A 16,066-nucleotide genomic window follows, 5' to 3' on the forward strand; every position below is an offset into this window, starting at 1 on the left:
GGGTCATTATCTGCTCTGACCCAGGTGCTTTATGTGTTTATTAACAAAACCAATTTCTTAGCTCCAGTATGAACAAGCAAACAATTAAATAAACAAAAAACCTGAAAAGCAAACAAAAAATCTTTAGGACATAACCACGCTTTCAAAATATGGAGGTTGAAACATTATCTGTAAGCATAGACTCTTAGAGACAAAGGAGGCCTCAGGGATCACAGAGGCTGACCCAGTTTCCTTTATAAATGGGAAACCAGGGCCCCACAAGGTTAGTTGACTAGTCTGGGGTTAGAACCTTAGTTATATATAAGGACTCTGACTAGAGTATAAATCTTTGTTTTAATGCTTTTACAGTTTCAGCGCATTCTTTTCTAAACGTTGAATGAAGCTTTCCTTTAGGCTATAAGCTGGTTTTTAAAGTCTTTAAAAACCATACACATTATTATTAGCAGTTTTTTTTTTTTTAATGTATACCTATTAAGGGAGTCCACATGCTGGCCCACATGCTGTGCAGCAGTTTCTAGAAGGCAGAGTCTCTGAGTTAGTGTAACAGCTAGGACTTTCCCTGGAAATAGCCCGGTAGATAGAGATCATACCAATGGATTAGATCCCAGTAGCACTCGCATACAGAATCGGCACAAGACTTTAGTTTTCGCTTATGATTTATCTGGAGAACAAGTGGTAGATCGAGGCTAGGTATCAGAAAGCTGATGAAGGGTTATCTGTATTACTGGAGAGAAAAACTGAATTATGCAGGGAGGGTAGCCCAAGCCCATATAAGGAGCCCTAGGATGTGTTCCTCAATATACCATTGCTTAACAGGCAAAATAAAGAGTTTCTGACGACTCTAAAGACCATACCTTCTGGGAACAAGGAGACAGAATTACATGGAATGTCAGCAACTAGCTTTATTTTCTTGGTTTAAATAGTTTTTTTTGTTTTGGCAAATGTATAGACCTGCATGATCACTATTACAATCAACATGCAAAGCGTTTTTATTGACCCATACATTTCACCATATCCCTTTGCAGTTGGTTCCGTCTTTCCCTCCTGTCTTATTCAAAGTCAAGCACTGGTCTGATTTCTGAGTTACTTATTCTTGTATGTCATATAAATGGAATCATACAGCAATCACTCTTTTGAATATGGCTTACTTGGCTCATCCTAATTTTTTTTAAGACTCATTCATACTGTTGGGTCTCTTGGTAGTTTGAGGAACTTGCCTTTCGAATTTAAATAATTAGATTGCCATAAAATATGCGTGGTTTACTATGTGACTCTTAGGTATAAAACACAAAATACGAAAACCAAAAATCGCATCATGGGTGAAAGTACCTATCCCTCTAAGCTTTTAAAAATAATCGCCATTTTAGGGGCGCCTGGGTGGCTCAGTGGGTTAAAGCCACTGCCTTCGGCTCAGGTCATGATCCCAGGGTCCTGGGATCAAACCCCACATTGGGCTCTCTGCTCAGCCAGGAGCCTGCTTCCTCCTCCCTCTCTCTGTCTGCCTCTCTGCCTACTTGTGATCTCTATCTGTTAAATAAATAAATAAGATCTTTAAAAAAAAATAATTGCCATTTTAAAAGTCTATGACATTTCCTCAATACATCATTCAATATATCATCTTAGAAAAATATAAATTGGAAAATGTTATTCAGGTAAGTAATACCTCAAAAGAATGGAGGCTCCTTGAAAGCAGGGATTTTTTGCTTCTGGAAATCACTGAAGTATCTCAAGGTGCCAGAATAAGGCCTGGTCCATACTAAGTACCCAATGGATATTTTTCGAACAACCAGCATGGAAGAAAGGGATTTTTCTGTCATTCATCTCTTTTTTATTTTCAGATTCTCAACTCTGGGAATTCTGTTACTAGCCCCTATATTTCTGTGAACATCTTGATCGCTGTGGGGTCTATCGTCATGATTCTGGGTTTCCTGGGATACTGTGGTGCCATGAGAGAAAGCCGCTGCTTGCTTCTTTTGGTGAGTTCTCCAGACAGATCCCAACACCCAACCTTCGGACTTCTGAGGATGGTCTTCCATTTCCATTGTCTGTCAAAAATACTTGCCAAGACTGAAGAAACTCTAACTTTTGTTTAAGGGGGTTGACTAATAGAGGCTAATATTTTTTTAGCTTAGATTAGAGGATGCCCTAAGAAATTATAGTCCTTCCTTCCTCTCTCCTTCTCCCCCCTCCTTCCCTTCCTCCCTTCTTACTGAGTACATGGCTGTGTGCTAGATACTGGGCTAAAAGATACATAGATGTTAAGACAATTAGAACCCATTAGGGAAGACAGACAAGCCAATTATTAGCCATAGTGTGTATGGCCCAAGAAGAGGAGGGCAAGGATAGAGGAGAGAACTTTCAAGCTAGAAGCAGAAGTGAAAGTGGTGTTTGTGTGGGTGAGGGGGTGATGGGCTTTCCAGAGAGAGAGTTTGTCAGCATGGTGCTGGCATGTTTAGGGAATGACAAGGCCTTGGGTGCGGCTAGAGTGTGACAGAGGCTGTTTTTAGTACATGATAGGAGATGGGTCTGAGTGTGGACAGCGCCAAATCCTATTCCATGCTGACAAAATTGTAAGAGAGTGAGGTAATCAGATTTGTTGCTTAGAAAGTTTCAGGGAGGATGGATTGGGTTGGGATAATCCAGACATTTACTTTCACCATGTACAGTAGAAAGTTATAAATAGATGTAGAAAAAATATTAGAAAAAGATCCTGACATATTTATTAGATAAAAGCTAACATTAGTGTTTACAGAGATAACTTCAGCTTGTTTCTCTCATAGAATAAGTATTGTGTCAGTCCCTGAAAGATACCGTGTAACAGTTTGTGTATTATGAGGGAAGGCAGAGAGACACAGAACTCAGCAGGATTTTAATAGTATCCCTAGTGGTTGCCTTTTGATCAATAAGGCCTCATTCGCAATTTGGGAGACTTAATTACTTGAGGAGCTTGTTTTAAAGAGAAAAACGAATTTGTGGGCTGCATTCTTTCAAGTTAGAATTCGGTAGATGTGAGGCAGGTTTCAGAAGTATACATTTATAATGAGATCCCAGGTGGTTCTGCTAACGGTAGAAAACTTGTTTTGAACTCCCCTTCTGAAGTTTGTCCTAAAGTGTGTGCGAGTTTGCATTTGATGAAGAAAAAAGAGTAAGAATATTCCAATAATTGTATGTATGTAAACGTTCAAACTTCCTTCTGTTCAATATCACACCGATGTCTACAATCCTCTCAGTAAATTTTTGTTTTAACCGCTTTGCTTAGTCGGTGTTTGAAACAAAGGTTTTTGACGACTAATGGCCCAAAATTGTCTTTTTTGAGGCAAAGGGTAGAATAAATGAGGAACGTGGTTATTCTTCCAACGGTAATGTGATCCTGATTGCAGAACAATGCGCCAAGCCCAAATGTCCCAAGATGTGACTGAAGGCCCTGGGGATAATACGTCTTCCATTTGTTTTCTTTTTTTTTCAGTTCTTCATAGGCTTACTTCTGATCCTGCTCCTGCAGGTGGCAGCAGGTGTCCTGGGAGCTACCTTCAGATCTGATGTATGTATATATACGTGATATTTGATAATTCCGGAAAAGTCTGAAATATCAAAATACTACTTTCCAGCATGAATAATTTAACAATACTTTTCAATTTTCAGTCCGAGCGCATTCTGAATGAGACTCTCTATAAAAATATAAAGCTTTTAAGTGAGACAGACGAGAAGGCACAAGCATTCCAGGAAGCCCTGGCTACATTTCAAGAAAAGGTAATTAGCATTTATAGGTCATTTGGGGAGGGGGGCGTCAGTTTTGCGTTTACTTAATTTTTAGCAAGAGTATTCCTTAAAGTAAAAACATGTCTCCGTTTTGCAGATTTTGACTGATTATTCTGTCACTATGCAGTAAGAAAAATCCAAGAATATTTCTGACTTTGTTTCCAGCTTCTTATGAAGTTCTGACCCAGTTTAGGAGGACAGAGATTAAGAAGATATGTTTATGACCAATTAAGCCTCAATGGACCAAATCAATAGTTGTTTCATACTTCTTACCATTAACCAGGATAGTGTGTTTGGGGCATTTGGAAAGTCTCTCTCCCTCTGTCTCCATGTCTGTCCCCTCTGTCATAAAAATAATTACATGTATCATTTCTTGCTACTTAGTATGTAGTGGGCCTTACATTCAGCAGGTCATTTAATTTTTATGACAACTCTTTGAGATGGATCCTTATATATTTATTATCCCTCTTTTATAGATAAGGGGGTTAGGTGTTGGAGAGGTCTGAAGGCTAATGAGTACTGAGCTTGGAATTTGAACCCAGTTGTCTGACTAGTTATTTTTTTTTTAATTGGTATACCAGCCTCTCCCTTATTTACTTATTGGAGCTGCTTCTCTGTCTTTAGGTTAAAGTCAAAACTTGGACAGGCATTGAAGGTATTATACTCTCTGGCTCTTACCGAATATTTTAATATTCATAAATACTACTCTGTAAACATAAAACAAACAAAAACAAACAACAAAACAAAAAAGAAGCCCCTCCCCTCCACTCTCGTCCAGTCAGGTTTGTCTACTCAGGATCCCTTAAACAATTCTGCCTTCCTATCTTGGCATCATTCCCTATCTTGGAAAATACTAATACTTTTCTCTTTCTTCCCAAATACTACATGTGCTTCAAGGCTCAACGAAAATGTTACTTACTCTGTGAAACTCCGAATCACTCTTTTTTTTTTTTTAAGATTTTATTTATTTATTTGAAAGACAGAGATCACAAGTAGGCAGAGAGACAGGCAGAGAGGGAGGAGGAAGCAGGCTCACCGCTGAGCAGAGAGCCCGATGCGGGGCTCGATCCCAGGACCCTGGGATCATGACCTGAGCCGAAGGCAGAGGCTTAACCCACTGAGCCACCCAGGTGCCCCAAATCACTCTTTTTTTTCCCAGAATTCCCACTGTATTAACCACATGTAGCATTCGGTTCACATGTTAAGGAAATTCTCAGAATCTAAGAGGACAGCTGGACTTTGTAGGGCATTTAACTTGACTTCTCATTGATTGAAGTATTTATTTTTATTTATGTTTATTCACTCTCTAAGCATTGAAGAATTTAAGTTCACTAGTTTTTGCCCATCCCACCCCATTTGTATCTAAGTCTGATGATTAGTATGTTCTTTCTTAATTTGAAACAAAACCTGCCTCCCTAGGATTTACATCATTTAGTCCTAGTTCTTCCTTCTGGAGTTTCAGAGGAAAAAGAAAATCTACTGATGCTTCTGCACATTGCAGCTTGTACTTTGACAATGGCTATCATATGACTTCTAAAAGCTTTGCTTTTTAAGTTGAAACATCCTTGGTTTCTTGAACTATTTATCAGATGACTTTTTTTTTTTTTCCAGAGCATTCCCCAGTTCCTGTTTGAATAGACTCCAGCTTGTAAAAATTCTGTTTAAAGCATCATTTCCAAGAGCTGAAACCTGATAGGAGTCAGTCTCTGTTTCACTTCCTCTGTGGTGTGCTTTTCCCAGCATCCCCAATAGCTGCATTTCTTGATCCTCTCCCCTCCAGCATCCTACTCTGGAGCCCAGATCAACCCAGGTTGAAAGCAGGAAGAATTTAAGCAACTCAGTTCTTCCCCTGAGTGGGACTGATCATCCTTGATCCTCCCTGGTGGTTGTCTTAAGACAAAAGGTGCTCTAGATAAACACCAGATCTCTGGATTGGGTCCTGAATTGCACTTGCTGCACATTGTCCCTGATATCCAAGGTCCCAGTAACAACCATGGGGTTCTAAATGTTCTGTTTATTTTAGCACAGTTCTGAATTACTTCCGTTTTTGTACACTAATCCTATGCCTGAAGCTTCCTATGTTCATAGAACTACAGTTCTTTTTTAATGTCCTTTTTGAGTTCCTTCCTTCCTCCCTCCCTCCCTCCCTCTTCCTCTCTCCACCAAGGTTTAGTAACACTTTTTGGGAAAAAGAATCCGACACCAAACTCTTGCTGGATGACTGGGAGCCCCACCACACATGAACAGAAGTTGTAGATACAAAGTGGTTTTTCTCTTTGGATTTTGGAGAAATGCCCCCCATGACTTCTCTGCTAACATACTAATGGAAAGTGCTTCTCTTGGATTCTTGGTGACGACTCTTTGTCTAGAGGTGGTTGCATTGTTCACTGCGCTGTGTCTTGTTCATCCAGCTGTGATAACGCTTCCAACAAATCCTGGCCAACTTCTTCCTTGGCTTCTCACACATCTGATCTGGTGACCAGATATCATACCAAGTTTAGCCTTTTTACCTCCTACCATGTCTTCTGCTTCTAGGCCTCCTTAAGGAGTCCTGAGGTATATTGTGCTCCAAATATGGACTGATCTGTGAGTACATATAATGGGACTTTAAAAAAAAATCTGGCTGTCTATATCAATTAATATTATTCAAGATTATTTAATCAGAAAGCATGAGCAATTAATCATGTCTATCATGAAAACAGGAAAGGAAGTTATTTTATTTCAAGATTGTTTTCTTTGCTCATATTGATTGACCTTGGGACAAACTGAAATCTTTCACTCTTCATCATATGAATGTCTGCTGAGTCATATATTTGTTCATTTAAGGCTTTGAGCCAAAGGGCAAGACTTTATATCTGCTTCAACTGAACTTGTTGGTTTGAGTCTATTTTTTTCAACTAACTTTGGAACTTGAGTCCATTCCCCAAAATGTTAATCATCACTGCCAGCTCTATAGCAACTACAGAGTTGAAAAGGTACTTTCCAAATATTTATCTAAATGATTCATATCAGTGTTGAACAGAGCATAATGGAAATGGCAATACCCACCACAAAATAACAGCAACAATAGCTTCCACATACTGATACTTTCTATAAGCCAGGTACTGGGCTAAGCACTTCCTATCTTCACAGGAATATTCCTATTTTTTTTCTTACAACAAATCCATGACTTACATATACTGTGAGCAACTACTGCTATCTGCATTTTACAAATGAAGAAACTGTGGTATGGAGGGGTTAAGTAATGGGGGTAGTGTGGTCACCCAGCCAGAAGTGAAAGATTTCTCAATATCCTGGCATTTATAATGCATCCGAGCCTAGAAAATCATGTAGTCTTGGTTCTGTTTTCTCCAGCAATTTTTTTTCTACCTTTTCTTCATGAAGAGTTGTCTTTCTAATAGATAAAATAGAACAAGATGAGGTTCGGTTACATCTCTCTTTCATCTAATCATACAATGGGCCATGGACCCTGAGTCATCGGGTTTATTGTTCCTTGTTTCTCTTCCCAAAACACGACCACAGATTCCCTAAGTGTTTCCCCATGTTTCAGTATATTCTGGGCCTTCCTTGACATTATTTTAAGAGTTTCTTCCTTCATTTGCCTCCCTCCCTCATTTTGCAGAGGTCCATGTAAAATTCAGCTTTACGGGAGGCTCACCATGCATCATCTTTTGGCCTTTGAGAGGCCTCTCATTCTTTTCCTCCTCTCCTTCAAAAATGATCAAAGATCATTTTTAAAACCTCTTTAAAATCATCTTTTAAAACCTCTCATATCTTTTGAGCAAAAGTTATTTAAAGAGAACTTGATTTTCTCATGAACTCTTTGGAAGCTTCTTTCCCCAAATCTGGGATACATAGACCTGATTCTTCCCCTCTCTTTTGTCATTTAAAACTAGGTGAGTTTTTCATCTTTTCTCCAACTTCCTCAGACATGTGCATCTGCAACCCTATTTTTCCTTCATTAATATTAAGACCAAAATGGAAGATTTCTTCATTTTTGCTTCTATATCCAGAGAAATTGGTGAGGTGATTTACATGACATTTTGGTATAGGAAACATCTTAATAATAGTTTCAGAAAAATGAGATTCAATGTATTGACAATTTTTAAAAATTTTCTTTGGTGATTGTTTCTTATACCTACTTTTCATTAAACAGTTTAAATGCTGTGGTTTGGTCAATGGAGCTGCTGACTGGGGAAAGAATTTTCAACAAAATTTTAAGTCATGTGAATGTACAAGTTTGTCAGATTCTTGTGTGACATATGAAGACAGAAATGTTTACAAACAGGTAAGAACAAATCAAACTTGACATAGTAAGTGGTTCTGTTAATTCTTTTTCACAATGAGTCTCTACAAAAAAAAATTAAATTGCAAGAAATTACAATGGGAATAATGATATAAAAGTCCCAGGAATTTCCCAAATAATAAATAAATCCTATTTAAAGATAAAAGCAGATATAAAAAAGTGAAAGTATTTCTTTTTTTTTTTCTGTGAGTCTGATGTCTTTTAAAGTCAACATTAATAGATCAAAGAAACATTCCACTGCAAGAAGGAAAGTACAATCTAACTGATGAAAGTTATCTCATCTTCATTAATAATGATTAATGGCTAATCATTATTCTTCTTTATTTTTTCTATTTTAACATAAGTCCTAGAAAACTATATTTTCATTTTAGTTTGTGAAGTAAAGATTTTTTTTTCTTATCAAAGATTCATTTTCTCAAGTAATTGTGTAGGTATAAAGACTTGGCCTTGGGGTTTGGCTCTGGATGTTAAGTACATCAATCAATTTACCTAATTAGTGCTCCAATTAAGAAGTGGCCTCAGACATTTAAAGTCAATTGAAAAAGCTGGGTTTGTCTTTTATGAGCTGTAGTTGTCATATTTATGTCACTTGTAGATGTCAGTATGTGTTATATTTCTTATTACTCTTTAATTCATCAAAACTGAGTGACCACCTCCTAGGAGCCAGGCCTTTTACCAGCCACTGAAAATCTATTCCTGACAGGCACAATGTTTGCACTCATGGAGCTGACGCTCAAATAATGAAGAGAGAGTGAAAACTAGGCAACTTCATTTCAATGAATTATTGATATTTCTTATATAGAGGCAGGTGCAAGGTATTACGGGAACTTATCTAACATAGTCTTCAGAGTTCAAGAATATAATATCTGTTCCTTACCATGGGGCTTTACATAAATTGTTCCCTCTGCTTGGGAGGAATGCATAGGACAATGATAATTGATATTAATGTTTCATTTATTTGCTGTTATTCTTCAGTGTCCACCACATATCAGACAGGCCCTTGCTAAAATCACATACGTCTGGACCCTCGAGGAGATTATCATCTAGTTGGGAGAAAGATGCATAAAAGCTATTATAATTCAATGAATTAATTTCTGTAACATCTGAAGATTATTTTCATTTTGGCATTGGTGCAGTAATGGCTATTAAGGTTAATTATATAGTAGGAAATAGAAAGTATCTTGGGGGACATTTCTCTCCCGCTGGCTGTCACATCCCTTTTGCTAATCTCATCACAAATCAGGAGACTGTTCTATAGGGGAATTGCTGTTACTAGTACTTAACATAATTCACAGGGAAAGTTATCCCAACCAGACTACAGAGCAACCATGTTTTTTTTTATTGTCAAAGTAATATCCCTAAGCAGTTTTATTCTTACTTTTTATATTCCTTCCGACCTAGTTTAGTGATGTGGTATCTCGAGGAAGAGGTGAAATAAATATGGTATAAATGAATGCAGTTGCCACTTTTAGGATGATGAGGGCATTAGTAAATTCAGTTGTAGATTGTTATCTGTTGCCCGTTAAAGATTCGATTCAAAGATGTTTTTCTGCAGGATAGATTTCTTTATCCTAAAAAGTAATAGACATTCCCTCCAAATTCACACATAATTCAGCGGAAGATAGGCTGATAGCTGCACAGTTTCCCAAAAGGAGGGTCATAAATTCATAAAATACTTCCATCTGCCTTGTGTCATTTTCAAGATGTCTGGAAAAATAAGAAATCTGAAATTGCCATAATTCACATTTCCTTTTTTTCCCCCTTCCCTTTGCCAAGGTAACCTGGTTATCTGCAGGGGAGAGGGGGAGAAAACTCCTCAAATATAATGAATGTGACTCAGTAGATAAGATTATTAATCTCATAGTTAACCCTAAATGACATAATAATTTACTCTAATGTTTTACCACTTTGGATCAGATGTGAATGGAGAAACCCATTACATTCACAAATGAGAAGGAAGAGACTGTTTCACTCAGGCTTATGGAGAACTTTTATTTTATCAACCGTAGCAATATTTTGTTAGCCTTCTGCGCATATAAGACTATCACAGGGATGATATATTTTCTGGCAATACAGATAATACCACTATTACATTATGCAGTATTTTTCCATTTTGAAAATTACCCATGTAATTTACAATTGTTGGAATTTTTAGGTCTGGTCTGAAATGTTATAAGCTTGAAATTGCATGCTAGTTTGAATATATTTCAACAAATGTGGCAGAGAATCTACTTTCTCAATTCTCATTTTTATCTGAAGTAAAGACAAAAGAGTGGACATAATATTTTTTTCCCTTTTAAAGTAAAAATAATCCTGATATAAATTACTAAGGGATTTTTTTTTAAAACCTTGTTTTAAAAATGAAAACTTGTTTTACAGTTAGCTAAAACAAAAACCAGGGAACTCTTTGTTTCAGATTATAAACCTAAAAAAAACCACACACACAAAGTGATAATAGCTCTAAAATGAATAATTGAAAGTTAGGATAAAATTATTACTTATACCTCGAGATCCCTAGATTTAGCAATGAGATACTTGAATTTAATAGTTTGATTTTACTTCTCAGTGCATTTTAACGTATGAACAAACCACAATTAAGCACCTTTTGGAGCTGGGAGGAGTGTGGTGTGGCGGAATGGCGGAGTGGAGTAACCTAACTCCTTTTTGTTGACTGTGTTCCTCTGTAGCAATGTAAAAAGCCAACCTAATGGGAGAAAAAATCTTAATTAAAATAAATTAAATAAAATTTTAATAAATTAAATAAATAAAATAAAATTTTCATTAAAGGTAACTTTTTTGTTTTTGTTTTTAACAGCCATGCATTTCTTTCATAAAAGAAACAGTTGCAAAACATTTTCTCATAGTTATTGGAATAGCATTTGGACTGGTGTTTATTGAGGTATAGTATAACCTTGCATTGTTGACTCTTCATTCATTGCCTTGTTTATTCATTAATTCTTCCAACGAATATGAATAGTGAGCCAAGTGTAAACCAGGTGCTTGAGAAAAACACTGGGTGCCAACTGCCCAAGGTCTAGCATCTTTTTCTAGTGGTCTTCGGTCTGGAAAGAGGATTACAATTTTATCAGTTCAGCAGGGCTGAGACCATTATTTATGAACGATCTCTCCCCTGGGAAACAAAAATTGAATTAATTTCCATACAGTTCTTAGTCCCAGATCCTTTTCCTGTTGAAAACTAGCCCAAGAGTTAAAGTTTCCTGAAGTTAGAAGAAAAAGTACCAAACAAAACCAAAACATGACCTCTACAATTTCTTATCTCTCTTCCCAATTTTGAAGTAGAGAATAAAAACTCAGGAGTGTGGGGAGCTCTTTTCCTGCTGTTCCATCTAGAGAAATCTAATAATTTTTAAAAACTAGAGACAGGCATCTTAAAGACTATGGATTCACTTGAAGAAGTTTTAAAGGAAATTTAAGATTTATATATTTACACTCATCATTTTGATTATTGGTGTTGAAAAAAAAATCCTGAATAAGATTTTTATCTTGATGGATTTTCTTGGCATGAGTTTTTCTAAGAACCCAAAGGTACTTTCTACGTGGCCTAAAATTCTTTGCTAATAAGATGAAATAAAACTATTTCAGAGAAGCATTCTTGGAATCATTCCAGATCTTGGTTAATTTAGATATCACGTGAGTCAATTCACTCTTGATTCCCTGTGAGGACATTGGCAAGAATCCTAATGATGTGTGAGGTGTCTTCCTGCTTCCTGCCCTAGAGGGCTGGTTAGGTCAAGGTAGTAACTTCTGCTTCACTCTCATAGTTTGCTATACAATGTCCTCCCTGGGATTTCTGGTAGCTTTCTAGCTCGTACTTTGCTACTTTACCAGCAGAGAGGAATTTTAGCTAGGGTTGAAGCAATTTGGTGTTCTAAGTGGTCTTCGAGGTTACTAGTAGAGTTTGAACAGCAAGTTGAGCTGTTGAGTATTACTTCCTTGTAGTCCAAATTAATAGGCCCAAGTATGACACATTCTATGTCAGTAGATAGGGCTAACTTTCTGTTTGTCTGACAGATGATGGATGTCACCAGGTCTGCTTCTCTTTTGATTCTGTCTTTTGTGAAATGTCTTTTGCTGCTGTGTTTGGGGTTCATGCAAGTTTAGAAATATGAGCTAATGGTTGAAGAGATGAGTAAGGAATCACAACGCAGATGTACTCATACATTTATAAGCATAAAACACACATACATGTGTGTTGGTAGACTTTAAATGAATGATTGAAAGATCAGGCTTCAAATGAGGTATTCAGTGTAATTGTCAATATAAGTGTCAAATCCATGTTAGACTCAAATTCAGACAATTGACTATGACTGGCTGCAAACCACTGATGCTTTTAAGAAACTTCTCGGAAGCAAAGCCAGAGAAAATAAGGACATGGTCAACTGGGAAATGGGAAGATTGATGTCTCTCATATCATAGCCAAAGGCTTTGCCAAGAATCTAAGTACATCTAATGGAAAATAAGATTACAAGAGGAATAGTATTTCAGTATTTTATGAAATTGGTATATTCCATGTGTTGTTGCATATTTAGATATTTTACTGGTGAGCTAAAGACATGGATAGGAAAAGACCTTAATAGAAAACTTCCATGGAGTAATTTATAGGTATGGAATTTATGCAGTGGTATCATAAAGTATACCTTTTTCTGAGTTAACGCCAGTTAAATGAACTGTGATTTCTAGACTATCTGTAGATAGAGCAAAGAGTTGGTTCAAAGAACTCTTCCCCATTTTGTGTTGTTCACTCCCCCAATCTAAAACCTGCCTTCCATCTAGGATTTGAAGAGAAAAAATTTATATTTTATTCATTTTATATTCCCCCTCTTTTTATTCAAAAAGGAGCTTTGAAATTACCCAGTGTGTAAAACTTTATCCCAAAAATGTGCATTAGTCTGGCTTATAGGCATTAATACTAGTTGCCTAACCCTGAGGCCTTTCTCTGTTCTGTTTCTCAAACTCAAATTCAAGAAAACACAAACAGAGAGAGAAAAGTCCCTCTGATAACTATTTTTAAGGAGAAAATAGAAACAAATATCTTCCTGCAGAAAATATATTCAACTATTTCCATAGACAAATATGACACGAAAAAACCACCCTCTGACTTTTAGACCTTTGATGATAATCTGCTTAGGCAGAGGCTGTGAGGGTCTGGGCCAATAGTTATTTTCAAGGCTCTGTTAAGACCACATCCCTGAGGGATTTTTCTCGGATAGGATGTCAGGGATCTATGAAAATGCTTTATTTTGTAAGAAAATTTTATCTATAGATGTTGGAATTCTCATTATTCAGCGCAAATAACCAGACTATCCTATGTCTCCTTATTTGAGACCAGTACAAAAAATGAGAAGCACTTCCACTCCTCATTTTAATTAGGGAGAAAAAGAGTCATTGGCAATGATCGTCATCACTTTGTAGGATAGACATTATCTTGACAGGAGATCCTAGAAACAGAGCAGTTAAGAGAGAAGGAAATTAGAATTTGTAACATTTTTTGGACTGCTTCAGAACACGGGAAGTCATGCACACTACTTAGCACGTTTATCCTGAGTCTTAGCACACATCACTATCTGATGAATCTCTTTTAATTATTTCTGTTTTTATGAACAGTGATAAAGTATCTTTTCCAAGGCAAAAAAATGTGATATTAACTGTTTAGTCTGCTGATGAATAGTGGACTTCTATTTCAAGGATGTGACAATGAATAACAATAGACAGTTGCTTTATCTCAATATTTTGCCCATTTTCTTTTTTTATTTAATTAATTGATTGATTGATTATTGCCCATTTTCTTTCCTCTTTCCTGATACTTGTCTCCCAGACTGAAGGCTTGGGACTATGGCAAAAAAAATGAAATTTCAGGGCTTTTTCAGGCCATTCTAGAAAAACATTATGGATGAAAACCATTATTTTTGCAGAGAATTGGTGTCTACTGTTTTGTTTTTAAGAAGGAAGAAATATGGGGCAGCAATTCTTGTTTGAAATGCATTTCCAGGGAACAATTAGTAAGCAGGATGCCTCAGTACAATAGGAACACTTGGGATGACTCAGCAGAAATAGCCCCTTGCTCCTCTCCTGCCTCTGGTGTCTGAATACACATGGGTCCTTTCCATCATTTCCCATGGAAGCCACAGCAGGCCAGGCACTGACTGCAGAGTCAGCGAGGGCACATTTTGGGGTCCCTCATTCTTGGGAGAGCCATTTAATGGGATGGAAATTATGCCTCAGATTTTCAGCTGTACTTTTTCACTTCAAAGGAAATTCCTGAATTAAGCTATTCCCCATAGATTTAGAAGCTTTTTAAGAAAAAAAAAAAAAGTGACTTTCTTCATTCCTCTTGGCAATGCCTAAAAATATAGCAAGAGAAATTCTAGACTCCCTGATTTTATGCAGATGATCTAAACCAGATGATTGTATAACCCTTCCGTGGAAGCAGTAGGTATATCTAGCCCCCACAAGGCCTAGGTTCTCCAGAGCTCTGGGATACATGTCCCACAGAGGGGTGTGTGTGTTCGAGAAGGATGGGGTGCTCTGGGGGCAGCCAATACTACCCAATGAAACAGAGCCAGTTAGAAGCGGAGTGGCCAGCTAAAAACTCTGATTAAAACACAAAACTACTCAGAGAGCTTTCTCAATACTCTTTTGTTCCACTGGAGGCTCTAATTTCCTAAGCAGAGAGATGACTTAGATAAATAAGATTAGAACTGTCATTAGCCAGCATCTTTTCATGTGTAATGTCCATTCTGTCTATTTATAACATCTCCAGAATTTTAAGTTCCATGTTAATCTTGTTATTGTATTTTCTAGGTACTTGGTCTTGTATTTTCTATGGTCCTGTACTGCCAGATTGGGAGCAAATGAATTTGTGGATGTGTCCAGCTATCCTCCATTGGGCCCCTTTAACATTTGGCTTTGGTTTTGTAACTTTAAATATACAAGTGCTGTACACATTAGGAGCAGCTGTCTGATTCAAATATCTCATTGAACTAGATCACAGGTATCATCCAGACATATTGAACATATTTAAGATGTGAGTGACACAAGGAAAATGATATGAATGTGATTTTTACTCAAAATAAAAGTGACCTTGTACATGCTGACGAATTTTCATGTCTGATCATTGTGTTCAGGTCCTACCGTGCTTAGAACGTTCATCCAGAGCCCCGGGTGGATTAATTTTCATTGCTAAGTGACAGGTAGGGCCATAGTTAGTTAAAGCAGGGGATCAGGGCTTTTCAGAAGCAACACTGTCTTCTGTGTGGTGTGTCAACCATTGGTGATAAGATTGAGTTGAGCATCTGGTTGAAAAAATTGAGCGTGGCCCAGCTAAAAGAGTCAGCTTTTCTTTTCTATGTGTGCTAATGTTTCCTAATGGCATCTCTTCTTTTCCTCCCAGCTGTTGAGGTGGGGGTGGGGCAGGAAGGTCTGAGTGCTGCCTTTTAGGCTCTGAATCTCAGGGACCTCTTTGGATTTTCCTCTGGGACATGGATATAAGTGCTTTTATCTTGCGAGTTCTCAGGAGTATTTTTACATTTTACTTTTCATTTAGGTATAATATCCACACAACGAAGTGAACAAATCTTAAGGTTCCACCTGTGTAAGCACTTTCCAGATCAAGATACAGAACATTTTCAGCACACCAGAATGTCCCTTCATTGCGATGTGCTGGAGCTGGCTCCCACCAGCTCGCGGGGGCAGACTGTATGCATGACATGGGCTCAGTGACATCACATTGGTAGCTTGATACCACAGAAATGGGCAAATGCTATAAAATCAGGATTTTTTTCTTTTTTCTTTTTCTTTTTTTTGATAGTTGGTTGGTAATCATTTACCAGTATCTCATCACTCTCCGCAAATACCTCCCAAAGGTAGCCACTCTTCTGATTTCTATGGCCATAGATTCATTTTGCCTATTCTTAAACTTTCTAGAAATGGGATAGTAAAGTATGTACTCTGCCTTCTTTTGCTCAACATTTTGTTCGTGAG

The 16,066-nt window shown here is 37.3% G+C and overlaps 1 protein-coding gene across 2 annotated transcripts in view; it reads left to right on the forward strand.

Moving 5' to 3' along the window:
* Positions 1–15,184, forward strand: part of TSPAN8 (tetraspanin 8) — a 56,305-nt gene extending 41,121 nt beyond the window's left edge. For both annotated transcript variants that reach the window (XM_032854798.1, XM_032854797.1), the window contains 6 exons: positions 1,839–1,976; positions 3,467–3,541; positions 3,643–3,750; positions 7,916–8,047; positions 10,881–10,964; positions 14,888–15,184. In XM_032854798.1, the coding sequence (XP_032710689.1) occupies positions 1,839–1,976; positions 3,467–3,541; positions 3,643–3,750; positions 7,916–8,047; positions 10,881–10,964; positions 14,888–14,941 (591 nt within the window). In that variant the 3' untranslated portion in view covers positions 14,942–15,184. The remainder of the gene's footprint in view (positions 1–1,838; positions 1,977–3,466; positions 3,542–3,642; positions 3,751–7,915; positions 8,048–10,880; positions 10,965–14,887) is intronic.
* Positions 15,185–16,066: the final 882 nt, after the last annotated feature.

The sequence above is a fragment of the Lontra canadensis genome, unplaced genomic scaffold (genome assembly GCF_010015895.1).
Source record: "Lontra canadensis isolate GAN:19392208 unplaced genomic scaffold, GSC_riverotter_1.0 scaffold9, whole genome shotgun sequence".
Classification (NCBI taxonomy): domain Eukaryota; kingdom Metazoa; phylum Chordata; class Mammalia; order Carnivora; family Mustelidae; genus Lontra; species Lontra canadensis.